General features: G+C 52.7%; 1 protein-coding gene across 1 annotated transcript; it reads left to right on the top strand.

Annotated features, from left to right (window-relative positions):
* The first annotated feature begins 5,945 nt into the window (after positions 1-5,945).
* On the top strand, positions 5,946-11,784 carry LOC102145756 (3-galactosyl-N-acetylglucosaminide 4-alpha-L-fucosyltransferase FUT3). The gene is made up of 2 exons (XM_005587665.5): positions 5,946-6,021; positions 9,770-11,784. The coding sequence occupies exon 2, from the start codon at positions 9,782-9,784 to the stop codon at positions 10,898-10,900; it is 1,119 nt and encodes a 372-aa protein (XP_005587722.3). The 5' UTR covers positions 5,946-6,021; positions 9,770-9,781; the 3' UTR covers positions 10,901-11,784.
* The last annotated feature ends 732 nt before the right edge of the window (positions 11,785-12,516 follow it).

Raw genomic sequence — 12,516 nt, 5'->3', positions numbered from 1 at the left:
ACAAAAATTAGCCAGACATGATGGCATGTGCCTGTAGTCCCAGCTCGTTGGGAGGCTGAGGCAGGAGGATCACTTGAACCCGAGAGGCAGAGATTGCAGTGAGCCGAGATTGGGCCACTGCACTCCAGCCTGGGAGACAGTGCGAGACTCCGTCTCAAAAAAAAAAAAAAGCAGGAAAGAAAGAAAGAAAAAAAGCATGGCATTCATTTCCAGTCCCTGTGGAGGGACAGGGCATGCAGCGGAGGGCAGGTGTGGCCAGATTGACCAGGATTCCATAATGACCCAATAAAGCATTTATCAACTTCTACTTTCTTGCTATTGGGGTTTAAGCAGCATCTGGCCTCAGGTGTGATTGGAGCTCAGCCCAGAGTGTGGACTTAGCTCCCAGGAGCACCATTGCCTCAGCCAGCCCAGCCTCCCATTGCCTGGTGATCACAACTGTGGAATGGGCAGAGCCCTGTGGCCCTCCACTAGAGACGTACCCTTGGGTTTCTCACTCCAGCTTCCCTCATCTCTTGCTCTTCTAGGTTTTCTGTCCTCACGAGGCTGTTAGCCCAGCAGGGGAAGGAAGGGACACAGTGTGGCCTGAGCTAGGATGCGGGAGACAGAGGCAGTTGGAGTAGCCAGTGGAAGGAATTGATCTGGCTGGAAAGGCAAGAGAGCCCCTATCTTTGGAAGCTCCCGGGAGGAGCTGTCTGCACCGAGCCTTGAAGAATGGGAACTAGGCAGGAGGCAGGGGGCAGAGAGTACAGTTGTCCAACTGGAGACAGCCTGCTACATTTGAAACTCCAAGTGACTCACAGCAGTGAACGCTCTCTCTCAGGACCTCAGTCTTCACATCCATAGGACGGCTGTGTGGGACGGAAGCCTTGCCCATTCAGGCTTGGCTGGGGCCCCACTCTCAAAGGCATGTGAACCAGAGCAACTCCATCTTGAATAGGAGCTGGGTAAAATGAGGCTGAGACCTGCTGGGCTGCATTCCCAGGTGGTTAAGTCATTCTAAGTCACAGGATGACATAGGAGATCAGCACAAGATACAGGTCATAAAGATCTTGCTGATAAAACAGGTTGCAGTAAAGAAGCCGGTCAAAACCCACCAAAACCAAGATGGTGGTAAGAGTGACCTCAGGGCATCCTCACTGCTACACTCCCACTCGCACCAGGACAGTTTACAAATGCCATGGCAACATCAGGAAGTTACCCTATATGGTCTAAAAAGGGGAGACATGAATAATCCACCCGTTGTTTAGCATGTCACTAAGAAATAACCAGCCGGGCACCGTGGTTCAGGCCAGGCGTAGTGGCTCAAGCCTGTAATTCCAGCACTTTGGGAGGCTGAGATGGGCAGAATGCCTGAGGTCAGGAGTTCGAGACCAGCCTGGCCAACACGATGAAACCCCCATCTCTACTAAAGGGTGTGATGGTGCATACCTGTAATCCCAGCTACTCAGGAGACTGAGGCACAAGAATCGCTTCAACCCAGGAGGTGGAGGTTGCAGTGAACTGAGATCACACCACTGCACTCCAGCCTAGGCGATAAAGCGAGACTCCGTCTCAAAAAAAAAAAAAAAAAGGCCGGGCGCGGTGGCTCAAGCCTGTAATCCCAGCACTTTGGGAGGCCGAGACGGGCGGATCACGAGGTCAGGAGATCGAGACCATCCTGGCTAACACGGTGAAACCCCGTCTCTACTATAAAATACAAAAAACTAGCCGGGCGAGGTGGCGGGCGCCTGTAATCCCAGCTACCCGGGAGGCTGAGGCAGGAGAATGGCGTAAACCCGGGAGGCGGAGCTTGCAGTGAGCTGAGATCCGGCCACTGCACTCCAGCCTGGGCGACAGAGCAAGACTCCATCTCAAAAAAAAAAAAAAAAAAAAAAAAAGAGAAAGAAAGAAAAGAAAAAAGAAATAACCATAAAAACAGGCAACCAGCGGTCCTGAGGGCTACTCTGTCTATGGAGTAGCCATTCTTTTATTCCTTTACCTTCCTAATAAACTTGCTTTCACTTTAGAGACTAGCCCTGAATTGTTTCTTGCGTGAGATCCAAGAACTCTCGGGGTCTGATTGGAACCCCTTTCCTGTGACACCAAGACTGATAACCCCACGAGTTGTCTTAGTCAGTCACAGAGAATGCCCCCAGCGAGGACATGAGCAGAGAGCAGACTTAGGTCACCCCTTCTGGAAATGGTCTGCCTGGGAGACCCCAGTCCCTGGCCCAGCCCTGTCCCCTCAATCCTCCTCACTGGCATGGGCCTGGCTGGGCACTGAGATGGTGGAACCCCAGGCAGTGTGAAGCAGCCTCCTGGAAATGATTTCTAGAACAGGGAAGACATCGAACATGGAGTTTGGACCATAGACTCGGTCGTCTCTGCACCCAGTTTGGGAGTGACAGAGTTAAAGGCCATCCTCTCTCAAGGACAGCCTTCCAGATCACTTGTCTCCTCCATTCCAGGAAGCTTATATGGCTCCCTGGACCTCTCCTGTGATTTACAGGAGAGGGTGGGGAAAGGGAGTGCTTTTGATTTTGTTTTGTTTTTGAGACACAGAGTCTTGCTCTGTCTCTCAGGCTAGAGTGCACTGGCGCTATCTCAGCTCACTGCAACCCCTGCCTCCCGGGCTCACGTGAGTCTCCTGCCTTAGCCTCCCAAGTAGCTGGGGTTACAGGTGCCCGCCACCGCGCCTGGCTAATTTTTGTATTTTTTTTTTTAGTAGAGATGGGGTTTCACCACGTTGACCAGGCTGGTCTCAAACTCCTGACCTCATGATCCACCCACCTTGGCCTCCCAAAGTGCTGGGATTACAGGCGTGAGCCATCGTGCCCGGCCAAGGCAGTGCTTTTGAGGCACACAGAGGACCTTGGTGAGGCCACCAGAGGAAGCCTCGGCCACCATTCTGGGGCAGAGGACCCTCATCACTTGCCAGGACACCTGGAACAGCCTCCTTTTCCTCCCCGCTCTCCTCTGCTCTGTCCCGATGGCCTGTGCCCAGCATGTCCTGATACAGCGTCTCAAACCACACATTAATACGGTAACCTGGCCTGGCACGGTGGCTCACACTTGTAATCCTAGGGCTTTGGGAAATCGAAGTGGGAGGATCACTTGAGGCTAGGAGTTCAAAACAGCCTGGGCAACACTGAAAGACCTCTCACCTGAACAAAACAATTAAAAAGGCCAGGCAAGCTGGCTCACGCCTGTAATCCCGGCACTTTGGGAGGCCGAGGCGGATCACCTGAGGTCAGGAGTTCGAGACCAGTCTAGCCAACATGATGAAACCCCGTCTTTACTAAAAATATAAAAACTAGCCAGGCATGGTGGCGGGCGCCTGTAATCCCAGCTACTCAGGAGGCTGAGGAAGGAGAATCGCTTGAACCCAGGAGGCAGAGGAGCCAATATTGCACCACTGTACTCTAGCCTGGAAGACAGAGCAAGACTCTGTCTCAAAAAAAAAAAAAAAAAAAAAAAAAAGTAAAAATTAACGTGGTGATGCACGCCTGTACTGCTAGCAACCAGAGAAGCTAAGGCAGGAGGATCATTTGAGCCTAGGAGTTGGAGACTGCAATGAGCTATGATCGATGCACTGAACTCTAGGCTGGATGACAGTGACACTTTGTTGCAAAAGAAAAAAAAAAAAAATGTCTGAGCGCAGTGGCTCACGCCTGTAATCCCAGCGCTTTGGGAGGCTGAGGCGGGCAAATTGCTTGAGCTCAGGAGTTTGAAACCAGCCTGGGCAACATAGTGAGACCTCATCTCTACGAAGGATAAACCGAATTAGCAAGGCATAGTGGCACATGGCTGTAGCCCTAACCACTCAGGAGCCTGAGGCAGGAGGATCGCTTGAGCCTGGGAGGTGGAGGCTGTAGTGAGTCGTGGTCATGCCATTGCACTTCCAGCCTGGGCGACAGAGTGAGATTCTGTGTCAAAAAAAAAACGGTAACCCCACTGCTTGAAGCTTTGCACGGCTTCCTATCACCCTGGTGCTAAACATGCCACCGCTGACCATGGCTGGATGTGGCTCAGCCCCAGAAGCAGCACTGTCTCATATTCCACTTGTGAAGACCCAGCTTAGAGTTTCCTTCAGCTCCTCCAAAGCGCCTGGACCACTCCTTTGCACAGATTTTTTTTTTTGAGACAGCATCTCCCTCTGTCACCCCAGCTGGAGTGCAGTGGCATGATCTAGGCTCACTGCAACCTCCTCCTCTTGGATTCAAGTGATTCTCTTGCCTCAGCCTCCTGAGCAGCTGGGATTACAGGCACCCACCACGACACCCGGCTAATTTGTGTATTTTTAGGAGAGACGGGGTTTCGCCATGTTGGCCAGGCTGGTCTTGAACTCCTGACCTCAGGTGATCCACCCACCTCAGCCTCCCAAAGTGTCACGTGCATCTGTGTGAAGAGACCACCACACAAGTTTCGCGTGAGCAATATTTTTAATCACCTGGGTGCAGGTGGGCTGAGTCTGAAAAAGGAGTCAGCAAAGGGAGATAGGGGTGGGGCCTTTTTTTTTTTGAGACGGAGTCTCGCTCTGTCGCCCAGGCTAGAGTGCAGTGGCACAATCTTGGCTCACTGCAAGCTCTGCCTCCTGGGTTCACACCATCCTCCTGCCTCAGCCTCCCGAGTAGCTGGGACTATAGGCACCCGCCACCAAGCCCAGCTAATTTTTTTGTATTTTTAGTAGAGATGGGGTTTCACCGTGTTAGCCAGGATGGTCTTGATCTCCTGACCTCATGATCCCCCCCACTTGGCTTCCCAAAGTGTTGGGCTTACAGGCGTGAGCCACCACGCCTGGCCACAAAGTACCTTCTTAAGTTGGGGGAAAAATATTACGAAGTACCTTTTTACTTTTTTTTACAAAATATCTTCTTATTGGCAGGGGGGAGGATATTACAAAGTACCTTCTCAAGGGTGGGGAGAGTGTATTGTACAAAGTACGTTCACCCTTTGTGAATATCACAAACGTGGGGAATATCACAAGGTACATTATTGCAAGGGGGGTGGTGTATTGTCACAAAGTCAATTGATCAGTAAGGGCGGGGCAGGAACAAATCACTATGGTGGAATGTCACCAGTTAAAGCAGGAACTGGCTATTCTCACTTCTTTTCTGGATATTCAGTTGCTTCAGGCCATCTGGATATACACATGCAAGTCGCAGGGGATTTGATGGCTTAGCTTGGGCTCAGAGGCCTGACCAATGGTTCCCTGGCAAAAGCCATGTATTGTCTGACTCACCCACTTGCTCCCTGCAGTCTCTCTGGGTCTGGTATATAATAGGTGCACGAGCAATGTTTGTTGATTGACTGACTGAATGGGCGGAATGGTTAAAATTCTGCTCAAGGCCGGGCGCAGTGGCTCACGCCTGTAATCCCAGCACTTTGGGAGGCTGAGGTGGGCGGATCATGAGGTCAGGAGATCGAGACCATCTTGGCTAACATGGTGAAACCCCATCTCTACTAAAAATACAAAAAATTAGCCCTGTAGTCCCAGCTACTAGGGAGGCTGAGGCAGGAGGATGGTGTGAACCCAGGAGGCGGAGCTTGCAGTGAGCCGAGATCGCACCACTGCACTCCAGCCTGGGTGACAGAGCGAGACTCCGTCTCAAAAAAAAAAAAAAAAAAAACTCCTGCTCACTTCCCTCCCATCTCCCAAGAAACCCATGGGGCCCCCCATGGAACCCACTTTGAGAATCAATGCTTTAGATCAGCATTTTCACTTTATGGATGGATCAGTTATGTACCCAAAGCCAGGTAGACTTCAGGCTACAGGTGAAGCCCCAGTCATGTCCTGGGCCTCCAAATTCCCGCACCACATCCAGTCTTACGGGCGAGATTAGGACACCCCGGAAATTGGCTTCCAGACAATATCCCGGCTGCAGGGGAGAACACCACCCTACATAACCTGGTGACAGGTGTGTGCTGCAGTACACACTTGCTTGTTCCTCCTCTCTGTTCCCACTTCCTGCCCGCCCTAGGAGACCTGCCATGGCCTCCTGGTGAGCTGCGCTCATCCACTGCTCACTGCCTTTCCAGGTAAGTTATCCCGTTCTACCTTTTCCCCTACCCAGAATGCCTGGGAGACCTCCCAGGAAAGGCCTCCTGGCTCCGCTGCTCCTCCCCTCAGCCCCCAGCCTGTCTGCCCTGACTCAAGACGTGGCTGGGCTGGCACAAAATCCCAATGGAGAGTCACCGAACTGTCCACGACCTGGAATATGGCCAGCACCCCCTAGTTGGAGGCAGGGGTCTTTGTGGGTGTGGCATGCACCCCCGTGGGAGAGGGCATGGAAGGTTCTGGGTGATTTGCCAAACTGGGAGGAAAGAGAGACGTTTATCCGTCTCCTTGGCAGAGCTCTGGAACAGAGTCCCCTCTGCACCCCAACCCCGTCAACAGCCTATCCCCACTTACCTTTTCTGGCCTTGGATTCTCCCTGACCCTGCCTGCCTGGGGTGGACTTAAGATGCAATTGTTTTGTTTTTTTATTTTTGAGACAGAATCTTGCTCTGTTGTCCAGGCTGGAGTGCAGTGAGACCATCATGGCTCACTGCAGCCTCAAACTCCTGGGCTCGAGCGATCCTCCTGCCTCAGGCTCTGGAGTAGCTGGGACTACAGGCGTGTGCCACCTCACCCTAATTTTTTTTTTTTTTTTTTTTTTGTAGAGATGGGATCTCACTATGTTGCCTCAGGCTAGACTTGTTTTGCGTTTTTTGTTGTGGTTTTTTGCTTTTAAGACAGAGTCTTGCTCTGTCACCCAGGCTGGGGTACGGTGGCATGATCTTGGCTCACTGCAACCTCTGCCTCCCTCATTCAAGTGATTGTCATGCCTCAGTCTCCTGAGTAGGTGGGATTAAGGCGCCTGCTGCCACACCTGGCTAATTTTTATATTTTTAGTAGAGACAGGATTTCACAATGTTGCCCAGGGTGGTCTCAAACTCCTGACCTCAGGTGATCTGCCTGCCTCAGCCTCCCCAAGTACTGGTATTACAGTCGTGAGCCACTTTGCCCAACCAGTCAGGCTGATCTTGAACTCCTAGGCTCAAGTGATCCGTCCGCCTAGACTTCCTGAAGTGCTGGGATTACAGGCACAAACCACCACGCCCAGCCGTTTGTGGTTTTTGCTTCCTGATCCTTGTGATGTCCCAGCAGAGTAGCATTTTTTAATTTTTCTAGGAAAAAGTATCTTGGGTTCAACTTGGGTGGGATCTGAGTCCTAATTGCCCCCCACCAATCACCCGTTTCCCCCAATCTACCCTCCTGAAGCTCACTGACAAAGACTTCATTGTCTTATAGGAGAGGCTGCCATAAATCCAGGACCAACATAATTCCATCTTTTTTTTTTTTTCTGAGACGGAGTCTCACTCTGTCACCCAGGCTGGAGTGCAGTGGCCGGATCTCAGCTCACTGCAAGCTCCGCCTCCCAGGTTTATGCCATTCTCCTGCCTCAGCCTCCCGAGTAGCTGGGACTACAGGCGCCCACCACCGTACCCGGCTAGTTTTTTAGTAGAGATTTTTAGTGTTAGCCAGGATGGTCTCGATCGCCTGACCTCGTGATCCACCCATCTCGGCCTCCCAAAGTGCTGTGATTACAGGCTTGAGCCACTGCACCTGGCCATAATTCCATCTTAATATCAATTACTTTAAAAAAAAATGTACCTTGTGTCTGAGACTCTAGAGTCCAATAGGGCAAAGCAGTAACTGGTCAAAGTTTAACCTCCCTCCCACTCTGGGCTCAGACTGTCCCCTGAAGGCCTGTGTTTTGAGTCTCTTTTCAGAACGTTGGCGTGAACTTGGCACTTGGCGTACGGATCCCCTTTCATCACCCAGGTGACCTGCAGGGAATTCCGCCTCACAGTGCAAGGTTTAGACCAATTCGGTCCAACAGAGAAAGCAGGCAACCGCTATGTTATTTGAAAACAGCTTCATCGGGATATCATTTGCAAACCATACAGCGAACCCATTTCAGCTGTATAAGTCAAGTTTATCATGTATTACATTATTTTTATTTTATTTATTTTGAGACGGAGTCTCGCTGTGTCCCCCAGGCTGCAGTGTAGTGGCGAAATCTTGGCTCATGGCAAGCTCCACCTCCTGGGTTCACGCCATTCTCCTGCCTCAGCCTCCCGAGTAGCTGGGACTACAGGTGCCCGCCACCACACCCAGCTAATTTTTTGCATTTTTAGTAGTGACGGGGTTTCGTCATGTGGGCCAGGATGGTCTCAATCTCTTGACCTCGTCATCCACCCGCCTCAGCCTCCCAAAATGCTGGGATTACAGGCGTGAGCCACCAAGCCTGGCCTTATTTTTTTTTGAGGCGGAGTCTCGCTCTGTCGCCCAGGCTGGAGTGCAGTAGCCGGATCTCAGCTCACTGCAAGCTCCGCCTCCCGGGTTCCCGCCATTCTCCTGCCTCAGCCTCCCGAGTAGCTGGGACTACAGGCGCCGCCACCACGCCCGGCTTTTTTGTGTTTTTAGTAGAGACGGGGTTTAGCCAGGATGGTCTCAATCTCCTGACCTCATGATCCGCCCGTCTCGGCCTCCCAAAGTGCTGGGATTACAGGCTTGAGCCACCGCGCCCGGCCAGCCTGGCCTTATTTAAGACAAGGTCTTACTCTTTATCACCCAGGCTGGAGTTACACATCTGTGGCGTGATCACAAATCGCTGCAACCTCAAACTTCCAGACTCAAGCAATCCTCCCAAGTAGCTGGGACTACAGGCACGTGCCACCTTGCCAGGCAAATTTTTGTATTTTTAGTAGAGTTGGGATTTTGCCATGTTGCCCAGGCTGGTCTTTTTATTATTAATTTTTGAGATGGAATCTTGCTCTGTCACCCAGGCTGAAGTACAGTGGCACAATCTCAGCTTACTGCAACCTCCACCTCCCAGGTTCAAGTAATTCTCATGCCTCAACCTCCCGAGTAGTTGGGATTACAGGCGTGAAGCACTACACTCAGCTAATTTTAGTATTTTCAGTAGGAACAGGGTTTCACCATGTTGGCCAGTCTGGTCTTGGACTCCTGACCTCAAGTGATCCACCCACCTCAGCCTCCCAAAGTGCTGGGATTACAGGTGTGAGCCACGAAACCCAGCTTTTAAAAATTTATTTTTGAGACACAATCTCCCTCTGTCGCCCAGGCTGGAATGCAGTGGTGTCATCTTGGCTCACTGCAACCTCTGCCTCCCAGGGTTAAGTGATTCTCTTGCCTCAGCCTCCTGAGTAGCTGGGATTACAGGTGTGTGCCACCACACCTGGCTAATTTTTGTATTTTTAGTAGAAATGGGGTTTCACCAGGTTGGCCAGGCTGGTCTCAAATTCCTGACCTCAGGTGATCCGCCCACCTCGGCCTCCCAAAGTGCTGGGACTACAGGTGTGAGCCACTGTAGTTGGCCAGTCAGCTCATATATTACCTGCAAAACCCAATCCCATTGTACCTTTCTCTGGCTGAGTCATGGATTCAAGCCTTGCCTCAGGGACACGGGAAGCAATGATGACCAGCTATGCCTTCCTTCTCCCCTGCCTCCAGAGAATTTGTATTTTAGTAGACTGAGGAAGACTTAGGATTCCAGGAAAGGTCTTGTCTAATAGGTAGAAGGAAGTGGACTCTGGGCCAAGCTCCCTTTGTTCAAACACCAGCTGTGCTGATTTTTGCTGTGAGTCACTTGGTCTCAGATTTCTCATCTGTCAAACAGGAATAATAGCAGCTCCTCTCAGGACTCATGGCCGGGAGCTTGGGTAAGCAGGTGACTGTCATCAATGACCCTCACACTCCTCTCTCCTCTCTTCCCAGCTACTCTGACCCATGGATCCCCTGGGCACGGCCAAGCCACAATGGCCGTGGCGCCACTGTCTGGCTGCACTGCTGTTTCAGTTGCTGGTGGCTGTGTGTTTCTTCTCCTACCTGCGTGTGTCCCAAGACGATGCCACTGGGTTCCCTAGGCCAGGGCTCATGGCAGTGGCACCTGTCACTGGGGCTCCCAATGGGTCCTCCCGACAGGACACCACTCCCACCCGCCCCACCCTCCTGATCCTGCTGTGGACGTGGCCTTTCCACATCCCCGTGGCTCTGTCCCGCTGTTCAGAGATGGTGCCTGGCACGGCCGACTGCCAAATCACTGCCGACCGCAAGGTGTACCCGAAGGCAGATGCGGTCATTGTGCACCACTGGGATATCATGTCCAATCCTAAGTCACGTCTCCCACCTTCCCCGAGGCCGCAGGGGCAGCGCTGGATCTGGTTCAACTTAGAGCCACCTTCTAACTGCTGGCACCTGCAAGCCCTGGACGGATACTTCAATCTCACCATGTCCTACCGCAGCGACTCCGACATCTTCACGCCCTACGGCTGGCTGGAGCCACGGTCCGGCCAGCCTGCCCACCCACCGCTCAACCTCTCGGCCAAGACCGAATTGGTGGCCTGGACGGTGTCCAACTGGAAGCCGGACTCGGCCAGGGTGCGCTACTACCAGAGCCTGCAGGCCCATCTCAAAGTGGATGTGTACGGGAAATCCCACAAGCCCCTGCCCAAGGGGACCATGATGGAAACACTGTCCCAGTACAAGTTCTACCTGGCCTTCGAGAACTCCTTGAACCCCGACTACATCACCGAGAAGCTGTGGAGGAACGCCCTGGAGGCCTGGGCCGTGCCCGTGGTGCTGGGGCCCAGCAGAAGAAACTATGAGAGGTTCCTGCCGCCCGATGCCTTCATCCATGTGGACGACTTCCAGAGCCCCAAGGACCTGGCCCGATACCTGCAAGAGCTGGACAAGGACCACGCCCGCTACCTGAGCTACTTTCACTGGCGGGAGACGCTGCAGCCTCGCTCCTTCAGCTGGGCACTGGATTTCTGCAAGGCCTGCTGGAAACTGCAGGAGGAATCCAGGTACCAGACGGTGCGCAGCATAGCGGCTTGGTTCACCTGAGAGGCCGGTGTGGGGCCTGGGTTCCCGGGAACCTCATCTGCCTGGGTCTTCACCTGCTGGAGTCCTTCATGGCCAGCCCTCTCACTTCCCTGGGAACTCACATGCTGGACTTCACGGCTGTCAGGAGCCTCCCCTGCAGAAGCCTTGCCTGCTGGGGACCTCACCTGCTGGGGACCTTGGCCGCTGGAGGCTGCACCTACTGAGGATCTCAGCTGTTGGGGACTTTACCTGCTGGGACCTGCTCCCAGATACCCTGCCACACTGAATCTCACCTGCTAGGAGCTTCACCTGCTGGGGACCTCACCCTGGAGGGCACTGGGCCCTGGGGAACTGGCACCTTTGGGGACGCACTCAGAGTGATGGTTCTGGCTGATTTGTTTGTGATGTTGTTAGCTGCCTGTGAGGCCTGCAGAGGAACAATGACGGTACCGTTTCCAGTTGTAATACTGCAAGGAAAAATGATTACGTGTCTCCTCACTCTAGAGTTGTCCCTTTCAGGCCTCTGAGCCCAAGCTAAGCCATATCTCCCCAGGGACCTGCACGTATCCATCCAGATGGCCTGAAGCAACTGAAGATCCACAAAAGAAGTGAAAATAGCCTTAACTGATGACATTCCACCATTGTGATTTGTTCCTGCCCCACCCTAACTGATCCATGTACTTTGTCATCTACCGCACCCTTAATTAAGAAGGTTCTTTGTAAATCCCCCCACCCTTGAGAATGTACTTTGTGAGATTTCACCACCTGCCCCCAAAACATTGCTCTTAACTCCACCGCCTAGCCCCAAACCTGTAAGAACCAATGATAATCCACCGTGCTTTGCTGACTCCTTTTTCAGACTCAGCCCGCCTGCACCCAGGTGAAATAAACTGCCACGTTGCTCACACAAAGCCTGTTTGGTGGTCTCTTCACACGGACACGTGAGACATTTGGTGCCGAAAACCTGGGTCAGCGGGACTCCTTCAGGAGACCAGGGCGCTGTCCTCACCCTCACTACTCCATCTACGACCTCGGCTCCTCAGACAAACCAGCCCCAAGGAACATCTCACCAATTTCAAATCGGGTAAGCGGCCTCTTTTTACTTTCTTCTCCAACCTCTCTATCCCTCAACCTGTTTCTCCTTGCAATCTTGGTGCCACCCTGCAGTCACTCCCTAAATTTCAATTCCTTTCATTTTCTGGTAGAGACAAAGGAGACACATTTTATCCGTGGTCCCAAAACTCCGGCGCCGGTCATGGACTCAGGAAGGCAGCCTTCCCTTGGTGTTTAATCGTTGCGGGGACGCCGCTCTGATTATTCACCCACGTTCCACTGGTGTCTGATCTCCATGGGGACGCCTGCCTTGGTCATTCACCCACGTTACCTTGGTGGCAAGTCAATTGCGGGGATGCCTGCTCCCCACCCCCCCCTTCTCCCTGTCTCTAGCCTTCTCTTTAAACTTGCCTCCTTCACTATGGGCAACCTTCCACCCTCCATTCCTCCTTTTTCTCCCTTAGCCTGTGTTCTCAAGAACTGAAAACCCCTTTGGCCATGTGCGGTGGCTCACGCCTGTAATCCCAGCACTTTGAGACCCCAAGGCAGGCAGATCACGAGGTCAGGAGATCGAGACCACGGTG

The sequence above is a fragment of the Macaca fascicularis genome, chromosome 19, assembly GCF_037993035.2.
Source record: "Macaca fascicularis isolate 582-1 chromosome 19, T2T-MFA8v1.1".
Lineage (NCBI taxonomy): Eukaryota > Metazoa > Chordata > Mammalia > Primates > Cercopithecidae > Macaca > Macaca fascicularis.
The sequence above is the reverse complement of the archived record's forward strand: the minus strand, read 5'-3'. Positions and strand labels throughout refer to the sequence as shown.

Excerpts from the sequence above, each read along its gene's own strand:
- LOC102145756 (XM_005587665.5), top strand. The coding sequence starts at position 9,782 with ATGGATCCCCTGGGCACGGCCAAGCCACAATGGCCGTGGCGCCACTGT.